Source organism: Drosophila montana, unplaced genomic scaffold, assembly GCF_035044405.1.
Source record: "Drosophila montana isolate Dmon_TW-CO22-7 unplaced genomic scaffold, ASM3504440v1 contig_3240_1, whole genome shotgun sequence".
Taxonomy (NCBI): Eukaryota; Metazoa; Arthropoda; class Insecta; order Diptera; family Drosophilidae; genus Drosophila; species Drosophila montana.
In genome coordinates, this window is record NW_026998122.1 from 847,837 (window position 1) to 872,251 (window position 24,415).

Here is a 24,415-nt window from a genome sequence, read left to right on the forward strand (position 1 = left end):
CATTTATTTGATTAAATCGAACTAAAATGGAACTTTGTAAACATCAATTTATCAAACTGCAAACGTTTTAGTACAATAACAAGTTGCTCTTGTTGGATGTCGCCGACTGGAGGATACCCTGATAGTTGTAAAATGAAAGATATTTGTTTTGTATATCTATTATGGAAGCTACATTTCAAAGTTGGTGACTCTAGCTCTCTAAACCTAAGAAATTTGATTGCAAAGGGGATTCGATATCGATTTTTATCGATTGTTTGGAAAGGGGAAAAGTTATCGATTATCGGAAACGATCTTGTAATGCGCGGGTTCTAGAATGATATACGTTCAAGTCTCTAGCTCTTATAAGCTCTTAGATCGACGAGTATATACATACATATAGATGGACTGACAAACAGACAGACGGACGGACAAAGGGACGGGCAGACAGACGGACATGGCTAGATTGCCTGGGCTATTGATCCTGTTCAGGAATATATATACTTTATAAGGTCGGAGATGCTTCCCTCTAGCTGTTACATACATTTGCACAAAATCATGATATCCTTTTTACCCGTTTTCAATGGATTCATGGTATAAAAATGATTTTTAACAAGCTTCGCATATTCACCAGACTATCTTGTCGACTCCAGAGATATCCTTTAATTATATCCTTTTAAATATTTACATTTCCTTGAATTCGCTACACGTTTCGCGGAAAATATAGCCATTGCCGGCGCAAATAAATTGAATGTCAACTTCAGCCGCCGTTTCCATCAAAATAGACATTTCATCAGCTGCTTTCAAATCTTTTTGAAAACATTTTTCGCAATTTTCGCCAGCGAAAAATCCCAATTTCAATTTACAGCCATTAAATCAGAGCGCAGCCAGCGACAACGACAACAACACGAAACAATTCGCCTTTAAACAATGCGCTAAATAAACAATAAAATGTATTGCAAATAAAAAGAAAATTGCACCCGACGTCGAAATATACAAACAGGCAAGAAAAGCTAACTACGGCACGACGAAATTTAAATACCCTTGCACATAGAAAGCAGATTGCCGGCATATTTGAATACTCAGAATTGTTGTTAGTTTGTGCTAGGATTTGCAGACATGTTGGAAGTGTTTCAAGCTCGCAATAGCAGAGTTTGCTTGGGATAAAAGTAAGTTCGGTTACTTGACTAGAAGCTACCTAAAAAGAACAGCGCCAAGCAGCCTTTATAGTCATTCTAGCTTTCTTGTGCTTCTTCTTGCCTTATTCCCACACTATGTATAATGCTTTCTTAAATAACTTCGATGTTTATAATCCGATCTTTATGAAATTTACAGGCCTTAAATATGGCAACCAAATGCGAGTACACAGCTAAGCGCGTGGCTCTATATTTTATGGTGAGCTGTTCTTTGTCCAATTTTGGGGAAAACGGGAGAAGTATACAAAACGTATATGTTCTTTATTTATATATGCTATAGCCGCATCTATATACCAAATTTATCTGCTCTGGCATTCTTTTTGGCATTGGTATTCTTCCGATTGTTCTTTCGAAAACCTGCTTTAAAAATCGATAAATAACGATGTTAAGGAAATGGGGTGAGATTTCTACAAACATAAATTACGTTTGATATAAGAGAGGACGAAATATAGACATTGATATAGGCAGATAGACAGGCATATGGCTAGCTTGACTGATTAAAGCTATATATCCCTTATATCATCGAAAAACATTGATACTGCGCTTCACATACATTTGCAAAAAACTATAATGCCTTTTTCTTTACCATACTACTTCTATTGGAGCTCTATGGTATAATGTAAAGGCTGATCAAAAATCGATATAGAGTATGCTATAACGGATACCGCGCCAAATATATTTTAAACCCTCTGCAAGTGTGCACAAAAATCGCGAAAAATGCTAACACAAGATTTTATTAGCTATTTTTTTTATGTGCGCGCACGTACGCGTATCTATGAGATACGATATCAATTTGGCATTGAGTTACACATGACTGACAGGTAAACGTTGGCTGGGCAGCTATTGTGTGTCTCTGCCTGAGTGTGCGTGTGTGTGTGTGTGTGGGTGTGTGCGTAATGAGCTACTCGTGCGCCTGGCAACTGGAGGAAAACAAAGCCGCCGCCTCGTTGCATCTAAGTATCTTATGCATGTAAGTATCTTTTGCATGTAAGTATCTTTTACGTATTTAGCGCTTGGTTGACTCTTTTGAGGCCCAGTTACCGTTGCCGGGCAGCTGTTTGGCTTAAAGACGCCGACACGCCCACCAAACAACAGCAGCTCGAGTATATCTTGTGAATCTGTTGAGGTCTGTGCCATCCACAAATGCACTAAGCAGCCAAGCAAACCGCAACGAGCCAGCAACAGGCTGTGAAGTCCTGTGGGTGTGATGAGGGTGCGGCTGCAGTAGCCGAGAGTATCTCTTGTATCTGTTGTATCTGCATAGCTATCATAGCCCGAGACTGAGTCTCAGCTTAATGCGCTTGCATAAACAATGCGCATATAACTGTAACTGTATCTGTATCTGCAACTATATCTGTATCTGCAACTGTATCTGCATTTGTAAATGTATCTGTATCTGTTGCTGTAGCTGTGCACTAAGCGGATTTACTGTAATGTCATTCAGTTGGCCAGCGACCCAGCTCAGCTGCTGAAAAGTATGCAATGCGTCACTAAACTGTACCATAATTAGATAAACGCTACGTCGAGTAGGCATACGGCATTGGATTTCCATGCTCACAGTTCAAAGGTTGCCAAAGGCAGCTAGCTCTAAATCAAAATACAATTTCATTAAATTTAAAGCAATTTGAAATGAAAACCTCTGGGGTCGAGCCAAATTACAAAGAAATCAAGTTGTCACGACAACGTCGTCCCAAAGTCAAAGCCGTCACATATGGCTGCCCATTGGGAACAGCAGCAAGGACCTGCTGCCCATTGTTGTTGTTGTTCTTGGCAACCACCAGTTGCATGGCCAAGTAAACAACTGGAAGAGCGATTGAAATCCAGCGCATGCGTCCTGGTGGATGCCAAGTTTGGTGGCCAGCCACAGCGCCAAGTTTCAAGTTTAGAGTGAACAAAATGCCTGAACACAAAACAGTTCCTTGCGCGCTTTCAACTGCAACGGTTGGCCAGGCTCCAGTACAAACAACACACAGTAGAAAAAGTATCTCAAATATTCGTCACGTATCTGAAGCGTGTTCGTAACTCGTATCTTTGGCGCGTGAAAGTGTCAGCAAACAGAAACTGAGCCCAGCAAGGATAACGACAAAATAAAATATAAAATAAAAAAAACTGGTATGCTACAAATCTGGCAATTTGGCACAAAGGAGCCCGAACTGCTTAACTTTTAATGTGACGACGGGGCTAATTTTATGGCCAGCCTGCGACTGATAACAGCGATAAGATAAGACAAAGTGTGGCAAATCAAATGCCGCTCGTAAAAATGCCGCGTTCGCCTTTTGCCAAGTGTTCAAATTTATGCTCGAAATCGTAATTGAATTTTATGCGCAAAGTTGGCGGCATTTTGACCGATATCCAAAACAAAAAAAAAAACATTTACATTTTGTGGCCTCGATAACGGCCAACACTTGCGCGCAGAGCCGGGCAACGGAGTCGCCAGACACAAAAAAAAATATAAATATAAAAGAAGTGGCAAAATCAGTTAACTTTATCCAGGTAAGTTTTGGTTACACTTATTGGTAATTTGTCAGAAATTTGTAAATATTTTTTAAACTTTTTAGAATGAGTATTTTAATCCTTTTGCAATCTCCGCAAACAGTTAAATTTTGGAAGATTTGTTTTTGATGTGCCATCTTTTTGTATATCTAGTTTATTTTAAATGACAAGCAGTCTAAAAGACTGCAATAATTATAAGAGTTTCTTCCCGTAGGTCTAAATTGTTGCTTGACATTTTGCAATCTATGTAAGTAGCTTCCTTTTGGAAGATCTTTTCAGATTTTTGTATATAGTTTTTTCCTTAAGTTTCACACTCAATCTAAAGATGTATAAAGATGATCTTATCAATGATTATAGCCAGTATTTAATCGTTTTGGAACTTCTGTGAAGAAATAGTTAATGGGTGTTTTAAATGTTCCCAGAGTTCTTAATAAATATACACAATCTCCGCCAGTCTTTGGGAATGATAAATCTTTAGGCATACTTCTTTGACGATGAGTTCTGTATCCTATCTTTAGGTATAGCCGCTATTCATCTTTTTGCAGTAGTTTTCAAAAGTGTTCTTATCAATAGATATTTCCTATATTTATTTCTTTCCCACAACTGCCAAGAGGTACACTTTAAGAAATTGTTAAAAAATTGTATAGATTTTCCCAGAAATCTTAATTGTAATCTACAATCTTTGTCAATCGGTGGGAATGATAACTCATTATGCTCAGTAGTGTGACGATGCGTTCTAAGAAATCCTATAAGAAGGTATAGCGTGTTATTTAATCATTTTGAAAAATCTGTAAATAGATTCATTTTGGAAGATTCTTTTCGATTTCTGTTCCTATTTCTTACCGATTTTAAGAGTTTTTTTTGTGGATTTTTGTATATATTTAACATTATATTTCCTATATTTAGTTCTTTTTCCATATCTGCCAAGAGATACGTTTACGGATTTTACAGATGTTACCAGAGCTCTTATTATTTATACACATCCTTTGACAGTCTATGCAAATAATAAATCTTTGGGCACACTTATTTGGGCACCAACCAAAAGTTGGAGATTATGTTTTAAAGTGAAAATTAAGCTAGTGTCTTATTGGGACCTCTAACGGTACCTGTTCATAGGTATTAGCTGTCCTTAATCCTTTTGCAACCCCAACAAATGGAGAAAGTTCACTGACCTTGACTTTGTGCCATCCTCTCAAAAGGTCCTTCAAAGCCTGTTTATGCTCTCTTCTATCTGCGATATCTCATTATGCAAACATGCCGACTCAACTGCAGTTTGTTATACTTCTCATTCCTGCACCACTCCACAACCCCCCCGTCCCCTGTACCCCTGTCCCCCTGTCAGCTGCCTTGTCGTCACCTTGGCTGACACTCTGGTTGACATGTCGCGCAGCGCTTGCCGCATATTAAAACGCATCGAAATGCAACGCAAAGTTTGCAGCTGTGAAGAAACTCTAGAAAACTCTTTCAGTTGTTCCCCAAAGTTTACACCAGCCACTTCGGGGGTGCCCACGGCTGGTTAGCTGAAGAGGGGGGGGGGGGGAGGGGGCATGGGGTGCTAAAGGGTCCTTGTTAAGCTGTCAACATGTTTTGAGTAAACTGTTACATTTTGTCAGCGCGTTAAATATTTGTGCCTTATTTTATATGCAGCCGGGCTTGTGGCGAAAGTTAACTAACTTAAAGTAGAGTTCGCCAGCTGAAGAAGAAGAAGAGTTAACTATTTAACTGGGATTTCCAATTTATATATTCAATTGAAATATGATCTTAATACTGAAAGGAGAGCGTAAAGTCTAATGATAAATTTTTGTTATTACTTTATGCCCAGCTCCAAAGACATTGTTACATTTTATTTTATTTTAATTGTGCAACATATACTCTTTGATATTTATATAATATTTAATAATATTTAAAATGACAGTAAGATAAAAAAGAAACAGACCAGAAGCCTTGACAAAGCTTCATTTAGAAGGCGAACTCCTGTGTAAAAGAAACATCTTGTTTAATTTATCGGTAACTACAGAAAATTTGCTCATTCAAGCAAATTCCAAGCCAATTCAAATTCTGTGTAACACACAAAGGGTTTTTTTTGGTTGGTTTAATTTGTTACGTATTTTGTCAATAGATTTGCTCAAAACCAGCCCTGAAGAAAAGTTGTAGAATGAAACCAATGAATGGTATGTAAAGTTTATTGATTGTCGGAGTATTGTGCATACTCTGTCTAAGCCCTGTGATTTGATTTAGTTAATAAAATTGTAATTAAAAGCATTTAAAATAGAATATTATCCTTCACTGTTGGCAGCCACAACCAACAGAAAACAATCCATCCGATCATAAGAAAAGAACGACATTTTAAATCTCTCGAAGTTCTGTCTCAGCGATTGACTTTTTGAAGAGATTTGCAAGGCACCAAAAACAGATTTCTCTCACACAATCGATAGTTATCATATTTAGCTTCTATAAGACAAATAGATATTCTACAAAGAGTTTCAGTTTTGAATCTTTTCCCTGACGAGATGCAGCTTGTTTTGCGAATGTCACAATATACTTCAAAAGAAAATCCAATTAAGTTAATCGTTTATTCCTTTCATTTGTTTTTTATGCCAGTGCCAATAATAATTTGTTCCGAAAATAAAGATCTTCACCGTGTCTTATATAGAATTCTCAATGGGTAAAGAATTCCCATATGCTTCAATTTAGAGATTGAGTTTCCCTAGTTGCCTACTATAAAGCAGTAACAGGTAACCGGTAACAGTACTTCAACACGAGCTTGAACAACCTGTCTGATTAAAGCTCTTCAATTTACAGGCAACAATACCCAAATACCATACATAGCATATAAATGGCAGCCGTCGTTAGTTAGCTTCAACTTGCAGCCAAAATTTCGTTAAAGCATTTGTCAAATTGGCAACTTCAAGGTGCATGTTGCAAGTAAATGATATTTGTAGACACGAGGCAACCGCAGCTGACTTTTGCAAGCGTCGTCAAGGCAAAACGTCAGCGGTGAGCCAAAGGAAATGTCAGCGCGGTTTGGCAGTCGCAGCCGCAGGTGCAGCTGGGTGAGGGGGTTGAGGCGACGGCGGCGGCAGGTGTTGCCTGTCAGCTGCATGAAAAAGCCAGCACGCCTTTCAGCTCGCCTGATTCCCCCAGGAAGTCGACATTCGCCCAAGCCCAACCCAATCCACTTGGCCACCCCTTCCAAATGGTGTCAAGTTAATCAGCGTGCGACAGTTTCTTTTTGTTTCGCTTTTTTTTTTACTTACTTTTTTTTTTGGTGTGTGGTTTGTGCAGCTTTTTAGCTTTTGAAAAGCAAAAATGTTCGCGCCTGCCACACGGGCACAAGCTCTGCCATAGAAACCGTTAATAAGGTGTAAAAAGCAGAAGGGTGTAAGGTAAGGGCAGAAGCGTAACGAAAAAGTAAAAAAGTAAAAAGAAAAACAAAAGCGCTTCATAAAAATGGCGGCTGTTTGTTTAGCTCTGAGCTGCAGCCCGTCCAAACGCTCAACACTTTTATTTGCCAAGGTTTTTGCCGCTGCTGCTGCTGCTGCTCTTGGCCATGACTTTGCTGTTGCTTTGAGTAGCCAACAACAACAACATCGACAACGACAACAACAACAACAGCAGCAGCAACAGCAATTCAAACGCCTGGCAACAATATTGATACCCTGTACTAAATACCCGATAGGCAGAAGGAAGCATCGCCGACATCCTAAAAAGGTTAGATAAAGTAATTGGACTCTTGTCTGATTAACATGTATTTAGAATAGTTAAAAAAATTATTATATTATATAACATTTTTGTATGCATAGCCTTGTTCTTTGGTATTTAGCCACATACGAATGCCATAGTCAAGCCCTACAAATTACAAAAAGATCGAATCATAAGAACCGAAGTTATTAAAGTATGTTTTTAGATCGAAGTAGCGTCTACATAAAGTGTCTACATAAAAGCATGTTAAAATATATTTTCAATAGCAGCGCCTCTCTGGCTAAAGGATATCTTCGAGTCGTGCTCTCCTAACTGGATCAAACACTTTTACTAGTTTGTTGTATTTTGGTTGCTTTTTGCAGCTCAAATGAAAATCTCGAATGAAGCTTTTAAGTAAGAGGCTTCACACACACACGTGCAATAATTCACACTGCTGTTGTGTAGCATTGGCAACAGCGAAACGCTTTACAGCCTCCTGCCTTTCTTTTTTTTTAGCTCTATCTCCCTCTCTTACCCTCTCTTCTCTCTCTCTCTTGGGCCCACCTGCTGCGCCCACTCAGGCTTAAACTGATGTTGCTGTTGCTACTCCTTCGGCGTTGACATTTTCATTCATCGTCTTGGCAACCGTAATTAAAATCGTTTTAATTTACTTTCCCAGCACAAACACACACACACAGTAACTCACACACACGCACATATGCAGGCAGTAACTCACACACACGCACTCTCTTGAGCCGGCGGCAAGTGTAGCATACTTATCTGGGCGCTGCTGCTATTCCCTTTCCGCCTGGCTTTATGTTTATCGACTTTTGTTAGTCGACGTTTTTGTTGTTGTTGTTGCTGTTGTTATTTCAGCCTCTCCCCTGCCTCATTATGTGGGCGTGCAAATTGCTGCATATTCATTTACCGTTATCTCGCAGTCGTCAAGTGAAACATATACAAATGCGCCCAGCAGCAGCAGCAGCAGCAGCAGCAGCAGCGGCAACAGCAGCTGCTGCCCCCAAATCCCCTGCCCCTGCCCCTGGCAGCATGGCAACACAGCCACGCCCAGCCAGCTGCGCCTCTTAATAACATAAACTTCTTTCAGCTCGCCCTCGCCCAAGTTGAGTTAATGAAGAATTTCCATGACGATGTCGCCCCAGTTCAAGACAGAGTCCCTATGCTAAGCATCCTTTTTGATAAGACGGCTGCCCACCTGCCTCGGCTACAGCTCATTATGTTGCCGTTATTCTTGTTCTTGTTCTTGTTGTTGCTCCTGTTGTTGTTGTTGCTCGGGCAACGCTCAAGTGCGCATCAAATGATTGCCGATAAGATTTGATCTTTGTTTGCTCGGCAGCTCCTTTTGCCTCAGCCACTCGTTAGACTGGCGGCTGCTCATTTGCCACTCGGCAGCCAAAAGGATTTGCTTTGCGGATTCACCTCTGGCATTTTAATGAAAATTTCAACTCAGCCTGCGCCGCTAAGCAGCTTAAAATTGCCAACTGTTTGTCCGTCTGTCTATCTGTCTGGCAGTCTGTCGCTCATATGGGCAAAGTATCTATATCATCAAATAGCGCTGGCAACATTTGAGTCTGCCTGCCTGCCTGAATCTCTGTCTCTCATGTAGGTAAAGTATTTGAATATATCTGCAGCTAGGCACACATCAACAACAGTTGGCAACATAGTTGCTGGCAACATTTGAGTCTTCCTGTCTGTCTCCCATGTAGGTAAAGTATTTGAATATATCTGCAGCTAAGCACACATCAACAACAGTTGGCAACATAGTTGCGCAACATGCTGCTGGCAACATTTGACACTAACAGCAACATGCTGTTGCCTAAAACTTATACAAACGCACAGCCTCCAAATCGCGCACACACACACACACATGTGCTAACGGGCTGTGTCTGTGTGCGTTACACCCACACACGTAGAATAATTTACACCAGGCGCGCAGCAATCGACAGCGAGAAGCTGCGCGTAACACAACACAACGCAACACGCACTGCACGACGTACACACACACGCATATACACCGGCACACATATACTTACACAGCAGCACACAAGCGTACACACTGACACACACACGTATACAGCAAGAAACAGGCACGCAAAATCGTGCTGCAAGCGCCCAAAAAGATGCCGAGCGAATTGAGGCTGGAATTCTGTTTTCTTTTTTGGTTGGTGCTAAAAGAGGACACAACAACAACAGTAAAAACGAGATAAACAAGGTGAAGCACACACACACTTACACATTCGCCCACACACACAATAACACTCGCAAAGGGGCGGACATTGAAACAGTTTTGCTTTTGGTTTTCAGCTTTTGTTGTGCGCTGCCTGCAGTTGCGGCAAAGAAGAAGAAGCAGCAGCAGCTGACAGGGGCTGGGCCGTGCGGGGAGGGGTGTCAGCTTGGGGCGAGCTGCGGGTGTTATTAAGGGAGTTGTCTGTTAATTTTGCAACTTTTTGGCGCGCATAATAAAGTTGATATGGCGAGACACTTTGAATATTTTTGTGTGTGTTGTGCCAAAAAATAAACCCAACAAGTAGGCAACGACTTTTCTTTGCAGCGCAATTATGTTGTATGTATGTGTGTGTGTGTGTGTGTGTGTGTGTGTGTGTGTGTGTGTGTGTGTGTGTGTGTGTGTGTGTGTGTGTGTGTGTGTGTGTGTGTGTGGGTGAGTTGATAAATAGGTGTGCGAGTGTGTCGGCAACAAACAATGTAATGAATGCGGCAACAGCAGCAAGTTGTAGTCTGGCCTTTTTTTGTTTTTAGCCTGAAAAGCGTGTCAAATAACTAGAGCAGGGGAGAACGTTCAAAAAGGGGGCTCGAAACTGTGGGTTGTGGTGGGAGGTGCTGCGGTTGGCAGTACGCATATGTCTGCCTAAGCGCTGCCATAAAATAAATGAGCTTTCAACATGAGTTTGTCATTTGTTGCCAGATGCTGGCATAAAGGAAATTTTCAAAGCAGCAATTTATGAAAGCAACGAGGGGCGAAAACCCAACGAGAGCGAGAGAGAGCGAGCGAGTCAAGCATTTAGTTGCATAAACTATGCGTCAAATTTCGTTAATATAAAATATAAAAGAGATAGAGATACATTTGTGCAAGCCAGCGACGAGTAGAAAAAATCTAACGAGTGCTACTGAAAGCAACGAGAGCGAAAAAAAACGTTAACGGAAATATAAACGATGCATCAAATACTTAAAGAGACGGAACTGTATATAGAAAAGCGACGAGTAGAGAAGAGCCAACGAGTGCGAGTAGAAGAAAAAGAGCGAACGCGAGCAATAAAAGCAGCGAGAAATATTTAATATGAAGCATACAAAAATATGGCATTAAAGAAACAGATCTCAAATTACGCAATGATGCAACGAATAGCTAAAGAAAAAACGAGTGCCAAGGGCAACGATTAAAACACTAAGAAATAAGATGTGCACCAAATTTCTTTGAAATAAGTAAATCGAAAAAGAACACATTAAGACAGAGCTCTATTAAAGTAAGCAGCGAGTAAAGAAAAACCAACGAGATCGAAAGGGTGCGAGTTAAGCATTGAGAGATATAAACTATGCAGCAAATTTCGTTGATTACAATGAAAGCAATGCATAAAGGAGACAGTGCTGGGGATATAGATGGGCCAACGTAGGCGAGAACAATAGTCTACGGCCATAAAATGGAAAATGTAATACAAAGTAAAAGGTCTAAGGATCTGGCGAGTATGCGCTCAACTGCAATTCGCACGTTGCCCGGCAGCCCGAGACGCTTTTTATGGTCACAGTAATTAATGCATACCTCAAGGCTATTAAGGACAGTCTGCACAGGACGCACAACAACAAAAAAAAACCGAAAAAAAAGGAACAGAAAATAAAAATCCGAATAGAGACAATAAAAGCAGCAGCCAGTGACAATATAGATAAAGTGCAGGACCGGGGCGGGGGTTGAGAGAGGAGGCAGAGAGTCGGTTCCTTGATAGAGACGCAAATCAAAGTGACGCCAAGTTGGGCAGGGTGTAAATTCGGGGCTTCGTCTACTATGAAAAACACTGACAAAGCCAGTTTTTCATCACAAAAATGTAGCTTAAAGTGTGGCTGCACAAAAGTTATGCATTTGTTTAAAGCACTTTTGCATAAGAGCAAATAAATTGCCTTTTATTTCGGTGGCAACTGCCAAAAAGTCAATTCGGTCTTAAGGTCTTATGGTGCCTGCATACACTACTCAGCCAACTCAGTTTGGACTAAACCAAACAACTTTTGGACTATTTGTTTTTGTATTTGTATTTGTATTTGTATTCGTCTTGCCTCACGAACTGACTTATGCACTTTGAATGCAGTTGAGTTGCCAACTATGTATCTCTGCGGCTCTCTCTTTTTCTCTGACAGCTTTGCATGCCTTTTGGGGCCAACACAACAACAAAACAAATGTAACAACAAGTTTAAGTCACATTTTTGTTGTGGCCCGAGCCACTGACATGCGAGAGGCGTGCGCTGAACAGTATGCTATAGTTTTTTTTACACTCTGTTGCGTGTGCAGCAGAGAGACGTATTGGTTTTCGTTGTCTTTTTGACCTTATTAAAGTAGTTATCCCACTGGGTTGGGATAAGTTTCGGTATTTGTTGCCACGCCCACAGCTAGATCGAAATTCTGACCAAATTTTATTAATCAAGCCTTTTTTCCTTCTATAAATTTTAAAAATTAAATATAATTTGGGTATATTTGCTGATTTTTGTATAAAATTCAAATTTGTTCTTTCGCCCACTCTCCGACTATTGTAAAGTTAAATTTAGCTTATTTTATATTTGAGAAAGATGACGAAACTAAAAGCTTCAGCTTTTACATACATTTTTTGACACTCAAACTTTTGCGCTGCAATCAACACAATTTTAGGTAGAGTATCTGGCAGTCGTTAGCTATGATTTTACACTTATTTTTCTTCATTCTGCGCTCGTCGTGTTTGGTTGTCCTTCACGCCTCGCTGCGACGGCCTAAACTTTTGTTACAACTGACACTGCACAGCTCTTGTTACAGTTCCTCGTATTGTTGTTGCAGAGGGTGTGTGTGTATATGAGTGTGTGGGTGTGTGGCTGTGTGTGTGCTGCCCCAGTGCCACACGCTAGTTTAGCCACAGCGGGTTGGCCGCAGTGTGAAGTTCTTCATAATATTCTCTAATGCATGGGCATTAATCTATGGTCCAACTTCGAGCCGCACAACAGACACACACATAAACACACACTCGCACACTCATACACACACACAAACACCTGCTGTTGTTCGTTTTTCATTTGATTGCCGTTTCAGTCACTCGGTTTGGCATTCATACGGCTCGACGCGCTGGCACTTAAGTAATTTCAACTTGGCAAACAGCACAACTACATGCACACACACGCACACGCACAGCACAAATGTCAAAGTAGTTGTTAACATTTCCGCTTGCTGCTTTTTGCTTTTTTTCTTTTCATATAACCTGTACCCATTGAAATTGGGCAAGCACGGGGTTTTGCTCAAATGTATGTCACAAGCAGCAGGAGACAAACCCGACCCTATAAAGTAGTATATATATTCTTGATCAGCATTAACAGTCGATTCGATCCAGATGTCATAAAAGAAGAAGCTATAATGTAGCTCTTTTTTAATTTTCTATCTTGAGCTTTGGCTCATACACACCATATTCATGCTTTGGAATTTTCATAAAAATCGGACTATAAGTACCGAAGTTATTCCATAATGCGTTTGCCACGCATGGGGTTGGCTAAGGAAAGAAGAAGCACAAACGCTGCAAGTGTGTGTATATTTATGAGTATGCATGTAAAAAACAGCTAGAATGTGAAGACTAGCTCGTCGCCTGGTCCTGGGTATCTGCTAGTCGTGCATTTCTGATTAGTCAACTCTTATTTGTTTTTTGCTGCACTTTACCCGCTGCGTTTTGGTGTCGTTTGTTGCGGGTGCTGCTGCTGCTGCTGGTGGTGGTGCAACAAATGAAAACTTTGCCCGGCCAAATTGTAAGTCAGCAGCAGCAATGCAGATGCAGTCAAGCAGAGCTGGCTAAAAGTTGCTTGGCCAACACGCTCGACACTTTTAAATTACTGACTTAATTAGAAAGCATGAAAGAAGTTGCCACTGCAAGTAATTTACATGAATAACTTGGAAGAGAATGGAACATGAAGTTAACAAATCGCCACAGTCATAAAGCTGCTTAAATGCCATTTAAGCGCTCGAGTTGAGCTAAAAAGCGGGTCAAATGCTGGCGGCAACGGCTTTTAGCCGCAAACTGTGCAACTGCCAATTGTTGACTGCGACCTCAACTTCAATTGTGCGCGGGTCTGGCTCTGGCTCTTAACTTAACTTCCAGCTGTTGCTTGGCTGCTTCTACAAGTTTTTCTGTTTCTTTTTCCTGCCCTGCTGTCAGTGCATGTTGACAAGTGCAACAGCCGCCAGCTGCAACTGCAACTGGCCCCACCCACCCTCCACCCGGTCCCTACACTGCGGTCGCCTATTGGTGTCAGCACACACACTTCACATCCACAAGGTCCACACTGGCGGAGTCCTGACTTCTGAGGCTCTTGAGGCTGCTACGAGCTGCCTCTGACCCATGTGCAGCTGACATTTTTCAACATTTTACCCATTTCATTTTCCCAAATATATATACATGGAGTACATCTACCGAAGGTACACTAGAAAAAACAGAACTTGTTCCTTGAGTTCAGCAAAATGAACAGGAATCAAGCGCATTTCTTCGTGTCTTAAGTGGGAAAAAAGCTTGCTCTGTAACTAGTTCACAATTATGTCTCAAATTTTCGCCATTTCAGTTTGATTTTCACTTTTATATATAACAATTTTTAAGCACACAACACTCTCAAGGTTTCTTGTACTTATTCTAAGACTTTCTTACTTGGTTTAAGAAAAAGCTGGTTAAAAATTGTACTTAAGGCTAACAGAGTTATATGCTAAAAGCCAGGTACAATCACAAAGACGCTGGCACTTGGTTTCTATTATTTTAATATTTTTCGTTATAATTCACAATGAGTTTAAGCAGCGAATGAATGGTAAGACAAACAATGTCTGCAGATAATATAACCCGATAGTTTCTAAAAAAAATCCAAGTCCTGTTCATCTGCTTTACTTTGCCAAGAAACATATTATTTAATATTTTAATTAATTAATGCCAGTGAATTTCTTTCAGTGTAACAGCAAGTAGAACAGCTCCTGGCTGCAGCTGAAGCGTTGCCAAAACATTGACTTTGACTTGTATTTGTGTTAATATTCAAGCTGCTCGTTTGCCAGCTGCCCTAACTAACTATTCCATAGAATACTTTAAGCTCAGCCAAAATGCCCCGCAGAACTTTCAGCTACGAAACTCTGTTAACATAACTTTAAAAAATGAGATAACCCGTTTAAAATATTTGATGAAGTGAAGCATTCCTAATGCGTTTATAAATATGCCGGTCCACCCTAACTAATGTTTATTAACTTGTCGCCTCTTTTGGCTTTCAACTATTTTAAGCTCGGCCTTTGCAAATTCTGCTGCCCGTTTGGCCTTTGGATGCGCAGCAAATTGACCCTTTGGCCAGCGCTTGGCTTGTGCCCATGTCCCCAGCTGTGTGTGTGTGTGGGGGTGTGTGTGTGAATGTGTGTTTGGGTAGTGTGAGGATTTGTTATGGGCTGCCCGACTTTGTGGGGCTGTTCAATTTGTCGCCTCTTTTGCAGCTGCTGCCCCGCTCCCCTCCCCACCCCCCGGACTATCATCCCCGCAGGACTAAACGGCAACTCTGGCAGCACTTTATCAACAATGCCACGCCCACTCGTTTTAGCCAAACAGCCGAAAGTGAATATTAATGCAGTGTATCCTGAGGCGGTTTTGATATTGAAATTAGTATGTGTGTGCGCCGCCTTTGATAAGGCGGTTCCACTTGGCCTCTAATGAAATCCTTGCTATCCTTCGCTCCAGCTCTGGCTCTGACTCTGGCATATTTGCATAAACGATTTAAGTACAAAGTGTCAATGACAAATATTTGCACTGTGGGCGGCATAATTGTTATTTGATGGATGTGTTGTAAAAAGGGTTGTGCCTGCAACAAACTGTTAACTAAGACATTTTGTGGACGACAATTATTCTGGAAATTGCAGCCCTTTGTGGCAGTCAAATCTATGATGGATTCGAGCGGAAGGCATGTTACCTCTATCTATCTATATATATCTCTATATCTAACAAGACTACGTTTCAGTTATATTATGAGAATTCAAGTTGGGAACCATCCGTTGGCTCCGTTTCGCTGTATAGCATAAGGGTCGTTTGATCTATCAAGCAAAAGGCTCTAGATTCTTGGAGGAATGGGAGGAGATATCCCTAGTCATACATATCTAATCTGTATATACCATGCGAAAACCTACATAATCAATTTGAATAGTCTAGCTCCTTTAAACCTCCAGTTTAAGTCCCTAGCTCTTGTGTGTTTCGAGCTTGACGCATTCCGACGGACAGACGGACAGACAGACAGACAAATGGGCATGTTTAGATACACTTTAGCTTGTCATTCGAATCAAGATGCTTTCTTCTATCGTAACAAACCTTCAAACAAAACCTTGACACCGTTCTTTATGCATTTCCAATTGATTCTCGGAATAAATATGACAAAGTCTTTAAGATTTTAGTATTTGCAGCTGGTCTAATGCCTTGTCCGTCGCATCGATGGCAGCTCATCAACAACATGACTGTTGGCCACATCCAATCAGCATAAGAAAACCCCCTTACGACTACCCCAGCACACACCCTTGCTCCCCCCACCCCTCGCCTTGACGCAGCCACAACAAAAAGCTTTCTGAGGGCGGGCGGCGCATTTTCAATTTCATGCCTAAGCCTGCTTAAGGGACGAAAGGACCGTTCGATATTAGTTTGCTTTGTCATTTTATTGAAGCAACAAAAATGATAATTTCGTCAATACCATGTCCTGCAGGCCGGCCCATATCCTGCTCGAAATATATGCAGCCCCGAATCGACCAACCGACCGACCGACCGACCGACCGACCGACCGACAGACGGACAGATGACAATGGGGGCCAAACCCACAAAAATTCATTGAATGCGCATGAATTTCAATTTGGAGCCTGCTGACAGGATTTGCACTCGCTACCAGTTAATGATCAAATGTAAGGATTTGCCAGGACTCCATACACAATGTAAATATGCGCCTGCGGGCTTAACATGTTCTACCAGCTCCCCGACCTCAGTACGCCCCCCCCCCCCTGCCCTGCCCTGGAGCTATTGATACTTTGTGATTGCCTTTGGTTATTTAACTTTAACGTTAGACATGTGATATCCTTCTAGCAGCGAGCAGCAGCTCCTGTTTCCCTTCGCTTCGTTTTTTTTTTGTTGCTTTTCGGCTCGTTGTTGTCCATTAGCGCCCCGCACGCAACCCAAGGGGGTGCCACGCCCACTCGCCGCTTGTTTGCCATTGTTGAGTAATTGGATTAGATTACTTCTGCTGCTGCTGCTGCTGCTGCTACCTGCCGTGTCCTGTGCCTCCTGTTCCGGTCCTGTTGCTACTCTCTGGTGTGTGTTTGCTCTGTTGATAAATTTTCGTGGTTGCCACGCCCCCCATCGCCCCACGAACTGCCTGTCATGCGTGATTGATGGCAGCATGTCAATATGTTTTCGTCTCTTTTTTTTTCTAACGTTTTCTGTCATTTTTTTGCATCTCCAAAGTTTTCTATTTTTTATTAAATTTACTTTTAATGGCCACACGCCTGCAGCGACCAAATGTATCCTGGCGTATAAAAATTGTGTAGCAGGGAGATGTCCCTTTGCCTTTTCCAGGGTATAACTGATAGCGGGTATATTCATTTAGACACGAAATGTGTAACGCATGGCCGAAATGTGCCCTTTTTCCTTAGCTTATCCACAACAGCCTTTCAAGGAAATACTCTATCAGAAATTAAGCTCTTGTATAATCGAACTGTCCACCAGGGTATTTAAACTTCCGCATGCTGCAGAAATCCCGTCTTTCTTGTTCTACGTAGCGTAAAGCTATAATAATTTTCTGCATCGCATCTGCAAGGCTATTAAATTCGCATAAAAATCGTGTTGTGTGCTACACATTTTCCCACGCAATAGCCCTGCACTCCCCCGCCCCCCTCCACGCACTCTGGCTGCAGCCAATGGAAAATCATAAAAATTTATGACTGCAATAATCTGGCTTTGGCACGCAGAAGGAGGTTGTCGGCGGCAACTGCTGCCATTAAATTGACATGAAGTTATGAGTTAAAAGCGTTCACAAAAATATTTCGACAGCCGTCGTTGAATAATTTCAGTACAAAATTCACTTTGAGGCAGCGCACAACGCGGCGTATACGCAACATTTTCAGCTGAGCGTCATTTTAATGATGCCTGGGCCAATGCTTGCGGCTGGCGGCTGTTAAGCTGATTGACAGGCGCCCAAAGATAAGCGCGAATTGGCCAAACGATTATGACAAAATCGATAAAGCTACAGCTGTCAACTGTGGGCGAAGTACAGTGAAACAAATGGCTGGGCGACAAGAAATCGCTGGTTGAAATTTGCAAAGGCAGTCCCAAAGCACACACACACACACATTAAGATTTGGCCAGACTTTGTTATTGTTGCCTTGGACTATCTGGCCGGTCCGATCTGTGGCCACGTTATCGGACCTAATTTACTCGGGCGAAAAGGCAAAACAATGCCTTACACATTGGCCCAGTGCCAGGGCGAAGAAGCGTAAGTAGTTCTAGTTTTGCATGGCTATTTATCTGCCCAAATGTGTCTCTGTGTGTGCGTGTGTGTGTTTGTGTGGTTAGCATCATAATGAGAGCTTTACACGCCATGTGCCAGCTCCAACTTGTGCCGCGGAGCTCCACTCAACGCTTGGCGCCTTGCCACGCCTCGCCTGCGTTGAACGCATAAATTTCAAGGACGCGCTAGCAGGAGGCTTGTGCCAAGCCGTGACTGGAGCCGCGTGTTGTGCACGAGAAGCGAGCAGCGAGCAGAGAATCAGCATAAATATAAAAAAACCAGCAGGCGAAATGTGCGAGAAGCGCGCAAAATAAATTGACAGCCCGAAGGTATGCAACGCTTTTTGCTACACAAAAGTTTTGACCTACATGCGAAATGGCGGGCGCCGCATGTGGGCGGGTGTTGGGCGGGTGTGGGGTGTAGGGGGCTTATTGAGGAGCATAATGGCAAGCGGAGTTTGTTAACGAGCGCGTGTGTGGAGTGCTGCAGCGACTGCCAAATGACGAGAGGAGTCCAGCTGAGAGTCGATTATAAAAAACTACAAATAAAACTTGAATTAAAACATGTTTCAGCGCAAAACCATTTATCAAAATATTTAAAAGCTATTTATGAGCATAAATGTTGAATGACAGGACAAGCTGGCATTACGCTGAGCAATTATCATTAGACGAGTACACCCTCCTGGCTGATCGAAACATTCTAGAAACATGGACTAGAACTAACGAATCACATAAACCAAAACCACCTGAAGAAACGCAGAGAGAATGCAAGAATCGCTGACTCTAAGCTCAAACCATTTTGTGGACGAGAACCAACGAGTCAAACAAGGAAAGATAGGAAAGAGAATACAAGGAATGCTTACTTCAAGCCCAGGATGCAAGTCATAGCAAAGGACTGCCAGGTGGCCATGACTAGAAGACCGCAGGCTCAAAAATGTGGATGACACGTTCAGACTTTGCCTTGCGAGCTAAGAAACTGCAGATCACATTCTAGAGATTTATCTAGATTTTTTTTTTAAATTGATTGAATAGAAGAGGGTATAATTTTGTTTTTTTTTTTAAAAATGTTTATTCTATTGAATCAAAAATAGCATAAATTTTTATTACAGCACAGTTGGCTTAGGTGATATATCGCCAAGCCTGGTTGGGTCCTCAGGCTTTATCGTGGACAAACGGCAAAGGCGGCTTTTTTGAATAAGGCTGCATCGTCATGTAAGGGGTATAATGTATTTTGGGCAAATGTATGTAACAGGCTGAAGGAAGCGTCTTCGACCCTTTTAAAAAAATGTTCCTTATAAGCTCACTATTAAAAGATTTCTATACTTTTTTTATTGTTAGACCTGCCTAAAAGTATTTAATATAAAATAATCTTTACTTATCGCATCGACAACTTTTTTAAACCTTTTGAAGCTTCATTTAGAAATGCAGATTTTAATGAGAATCAGATATTCTGCTTTTTGCCGTTAAAATTTATTTTAGGGAGTCAATTATAAATACATCTCTCAATTCTCTCATTCTGATTCTATTTGTAATATCCACGTAAAATTTTATTTGAAACCGGATTCCTTTATGAAGGAAAGTCATGATGAAATTAAAAATTTTTCCTGACGAAATCGGTGGAAACTGTAATATTTAAAATTGGATGAAACAACTTTTCTCAAGCAGGCACCCTTCGTTTTTTCCAGAGTGCAACTCAAAATTGCATCTAAAGAGATCCTTTAAAGCTGATTTGAGTCCAAGCACACATTCTAAAGACAGTGAGCTCGCAGAGCTTGCTGCATTGCCAGCGTGATCAGTGGAAGCCGAAACCAGGACGCCAATGGGCACGTTGCTGCATTTAGCTCTATCCACTCGCGATAGTAGTAGACATCGGCGTAAACGCCGGCGGTATCCGGGCGCCCACAACCTTCGCCAAAGGAGACAACGCCAAACACTTTTCCTTCGCAGAATAGCGGTCCACCCGAATCGCCCTGGCAGGAATCCACTTCGAAATTCTCTGGGTTCGAGGCACATATCATGCCTGTTCCAAACTCGCTTATTGTATAGCAATAATCATTTGAAAGGATAGTCAAATCAGCTCTGACTGCCTCGTCGGGGAGTGGGCCCCCCTAGGAATGCAGATTAAAATGAGAATCAGATATTATTCTGCTTATTGCCGTTAAATTGATTATAGGGAGTCAATTATAAATACATCTCTCAATTCTCTCATTCTGATTCTATTTGTAATATCTATGTAAAATTTTATTTGAAGCCTGATTCCTTTATTACGGAAAATCAAGCTGAAATTTTTAATTTTCTCCCCAAAGAGTGCTCCGAATTTTCATATTTTCCAGTTAGATACTTACCTCAAAAATAACGCCCCATCCAATGATTGTGCACTCCAATCCAGCCGGGGGATCCTCGTCAGCTAAGGGTATAATATCGACAGTACTTCCATCTGTTTGCACCTTGTCTTGGAGAATTAAAAGGCCAACATCATCGTGCACGGCATCATCGATGTAGTTTTCATGCGGCTTGACTTCTTTCACTTGTAATTCTTGGGTGTTGCTTGTCTCCAATAGGCGACGCGGTGTACCGGCAACTACCTTAAACCTTCTGCTAGACATAACTTGGTTTTTACTGCAATGTCAGAATGATGTGTTGGGAAATGCTCTTAGTAACCGGGACGACATACCTATTAACCAGACAATGGGCTGCTGTTAGAACCACTGTCTTAGATATTAAACAGCCGCCACAATAATGGTTGTCGCCAAAGAACTTATACGTTTTGCCATGTCGTATCGAAACTAAAAATTTAACCAGGTCATCGTTTTCGTGGCGATAGCCGCCGGTTACTAGAAAGTGGAATTCACCCTTGTCCTTATCATTGGTGTCTGAGTTTTGGCTAGAGTTGTCACTCTGTGTCTTGGGTGCAGGCTCATCACCTCGAGCATGGACTTGGGACATGTCCGAGGGTGCCATGGAAAAGCTATTCATGCTCGCAGCTGAGCGCCGCTTGTAGAGAGTACGGCAGTTCCTTTCTCTCGAAGCAAACTCATTGTCATTGTTCCACAACTGGTCATAACCTGAGACTGACTGTTCGACGAATAATAGCAAGACTAACAGGTTATATACATAAAATTTTGAAACTCCCATTTGTTATATTTTTATTTAAAACTGTAACAAAAATGATTGTTAACTCCTAGAGCTTAATAACTAGGGACATAGCTTACCGGGCAGGCTTTTAATTTCCCCCATCGCGTTGGTCAGTTCCCATCACTATGTCTTAACCCTTTTTACTTAATATTCTGTATACTTTATACAAATTTCGTTACTTCTTTTTTTCTAACTTTTTTATACCCTATACCTGTACCCTGTAAATGGGTAAAAGGCGTATAATGTATTTGTGCAAATGTATTTAACAGGCAGAACGAAGCATGATCAGCATCAATAGCTAAGCCGATCTAGCCATGTTCGTCTGCCCCTCCGTCTGTCCGTATGTATGAACGGATATGAGGATATCAGAACCTAGCATACAAGAGCTAGAGACTTCAAATTTGTTGAACATTTTATCAAGATCGGTTAAGAAACATAGAAGTTATTAAAGAAACCATGTTTTGGCTGGCCACGAGTTTGGGACAGCAAGCACAAATTGCAAGAATTTCTGTATACATGTACACACACACACACACATTCATGCGCGTCTTCTTCGAATTCTATTACCAGCACTGCGATTGCGAATGTATTGTATTCTGTACTGTGTGTATGTGTTGCTGTTTAAATTCGTTTTTATCTCGCTAACGGTCAATTGGTGCCATGGCTGTTGAGGACAAGTAGTCTGATCTGTTACGAGTTCGAGTCCTATCGACGGAACTCATTTTTTCCCAGCTGTGGGTTAGACTCTTGATACTAGCCTGGACTGACTGGACCAAGAGATATCAAGCTGATTTTCCAGTGAGTGGCACGAAAGACACAGCAGGACGCAGTGCACGTGAATTAATTACGAACTAATTTGAATGAAATAGTTAACAAATTTATACTTTCAATTATAGATTTCTTAATAATTTATCACCTCACTTTAAGCTTTATAACTTTCAACTCTACCTATACCTTTATATTTTATATTAATTTTCTAATTTTATTTTTGAAAGAATTCAGCTTCCATCAAGCTTAGTATCTTCAAAATAAAAGTAAATATTTTTACAGTTCAGTTTAAAATGTGCATTAGTTTCCCAGCTGAAAAACCATAATCAAAGATTAACAATAACTACTCAGCATATTCTTCTCAAACCATGTAATTGTAGCTTAATTAAAGTTAATACAAATGTTGCAAAACTCTATGCAACAATACGCTCTGTCAATTGTTCTTCAATTTGCTTCAATAATTAATGTTAATTTATCAGAAATCTCTGACCTGAAATATGCATATACATAAATATCAGTTTGCACTCTGCACAATTCGCATATCGCAAATGTCATTAATTGCACATGCATGAATCTTTGATGCACTCGAATGCAAAAATCAATTAAACGTGAAATGCATAAAACAGCAACAACAACAACAACAACAATAAACAGCAGCAACAGTTACAATTTTAATAAAAATATTTATCTTTGCACTGTTTTCTTTTTTGTTTTTTATATTTTTTGTATAAATTACAAGGCAAACAGTTCGGCTGAGTGCACAATTTGTTAATGCGCCGCGGCATTAAAATTAATAATTATTTTAAGCCAGAAAACAGAAAATTATTAAGGGCATGAGTTTTCATTTAACCAAACAAGACTTGAACCAACGGGCTTAAATAATATGTGTATATGTGTACATATTAATTGTCTGCGAGATATCAAGCTGAGTCTCTTATTAAAGAATAAAGGTATATATTTCAATATGGAGCTCGATCCGTTGACTTTCCATTAAACCTGCTTTCTTCAGCCTGCTTTTCTACAGTCGTGAAGTCGGCTTTATGCTTTGATTCCACATATTTATTCATATGAATGTATTGGAAAGCTGTCAGTTTTTATCAATATTTGCGAGTGGAAAGCAAACATTTAATGACATCAATTTTTAATAATAAAAAAGACATTTAATTACATTTAAATATTCTTACTTATGTTACATACTCAAAAACCGATTTGATTAGTTCGTTTTAAATACAAGCTTTAGTTTGGACGATTGGTAGACTGGCAAAGTCCGATATGAATGTCTTCCATGGAAAATAGTTGCTGGCCAGCGACGTGTGTGCAATTTCCGCTGCGGAAAATCGTCGTCGTCGTCGTCGTCGTCGTCGACGGCACATGTGGGGGGTGGGGCGGTGCTAAAGGTGTGAGGAGGGGCAGCAACTGTGCCGGGGTCATTCATCCTGCAAAGTGGCGACACGCCAAAGCGTTGGCCTGGCCAAATGACTAATGGCCCCGGGAAGAGGGTCGCTTGTGGGTAACACCAGAGGGAGCGACAGACTGAGTAAAGCAAGCCAAAAGTGCTGCAGAGGGGAGAGGGGGGTGGGGGGCGAGGGGAAACTACTGACTGGCTACTGGCAATATGCAAAATTCGCAATTTGCCATGACGCCAGACGACGGGCCCAGGACGACAGCCCAGGGGCAGTTGTTAGCCCGAGCCAGGCATGTTCCATGTTCTCTACACTTATTCGTTTCGACGTTCGACTATTTTTATGACCGAATTGCGTTTTATTGCTTCTCCCCGATTTCTAGCCGCCCGAATGTGGGACAAGCCGCTGCGCCGTGGGCCCGCACTGCGTATGAGCAACATCTCTGACTGGCGATGCTTCGGCTCCCGCTGCTGTTGCTGCTTTCTTGTCAGCTCGTTGCAGTTGCTCGACATTCAAAATTAGTTGACATTTTCCGTTGCCCATTTTCCTCAATTCTTCTGTTTTTTTTTTTTGTGGGCAACCCCTATCGATTTTTGGGCATAGCAAATCGCTGCCTTAAGCTGCCCAGGAATCTACTTATTCGTGCATTCGATTTATGTGTGCGCATTCCCCTTGGTCGTCCCCTTCGAGCTTGGGTGTGAGGCTTTAGCAAAACGCTTCAATTGATTTTAAACATTTATTGCTTGGGGTAATGCCAGCCGGCGTGCCCAGACACTGCACCCCGGCTAGATCACGAGCTAGCCCAGCTCCATCAAGAAAAGGTAGTCACATTATTTTGTTGCTGTCGTCGCATATAAAATAGTTTTACTTTGTGCCACGTCTTCTTAAATTTGCCTGGCCAGAACTCCGACTTCTCTATTGAGTCGCCGGGCGACCTGTCGGTCAGCTCTTTCCTGCTGCGCTGCTGCTGCCTTTGCTCCATTTTTGGCTGAGACAAATTTTATGGGGCCATAAAATTGCACAA

General features: G+C 41.4%; 2 protein-coding genes across 3 annotated transcripts in view; one reads left to right on the forward strand and one right to left on the reverse strand.

The window, feature by feature from the left end:
- The first annotated feature begins 3,112 nt into the window (after positions 1 to 3,112).
- Positions 3,113 to 24,415, forward strand: part of PVRAP (PVR adaptor protein) — a 40,123-nt gene continuing 18,820 nt past the window's right edge. For both annotated transcript variants that reach the window (XM_064690195.1, XM_064690196.1), the window contains exon 1: positions 3,113 to 3,665. Coding sequence is in view for 1 of the 2 variants with exons in the window: in XM_064690196.1 (XP_064546266.1) it covers positions 3,468 to 3,665 (198 nt within the window). In the remaining variant the exon portion in view is untranslated. The remainder of the gene's footprint in view (positions 3,666 to 24,415) is intronic.
- Positions 19,534 to 21,245, reverse strand: LOC135433901 (trypsin eta-like). The gene is made up of 3 exons (XM_064690192.1): positions 20,760 to 21,245; positions 20,431 to 20,704; positions 19,534 to 20,193 (listed from the first exon to the last, which is right to left on the reverse strand). Exons 1-3 carry the CDS (start codon positions 21,218 to 21,220, stop codon positions 19,834 to 19,836), a joined length of 1,095 nt encoding a protein of 364 aa, XP_064546262.1. The 5' UTR covers positions 21,221 to 21,245; the 3' UTR covers positions 19,534 to 19,833.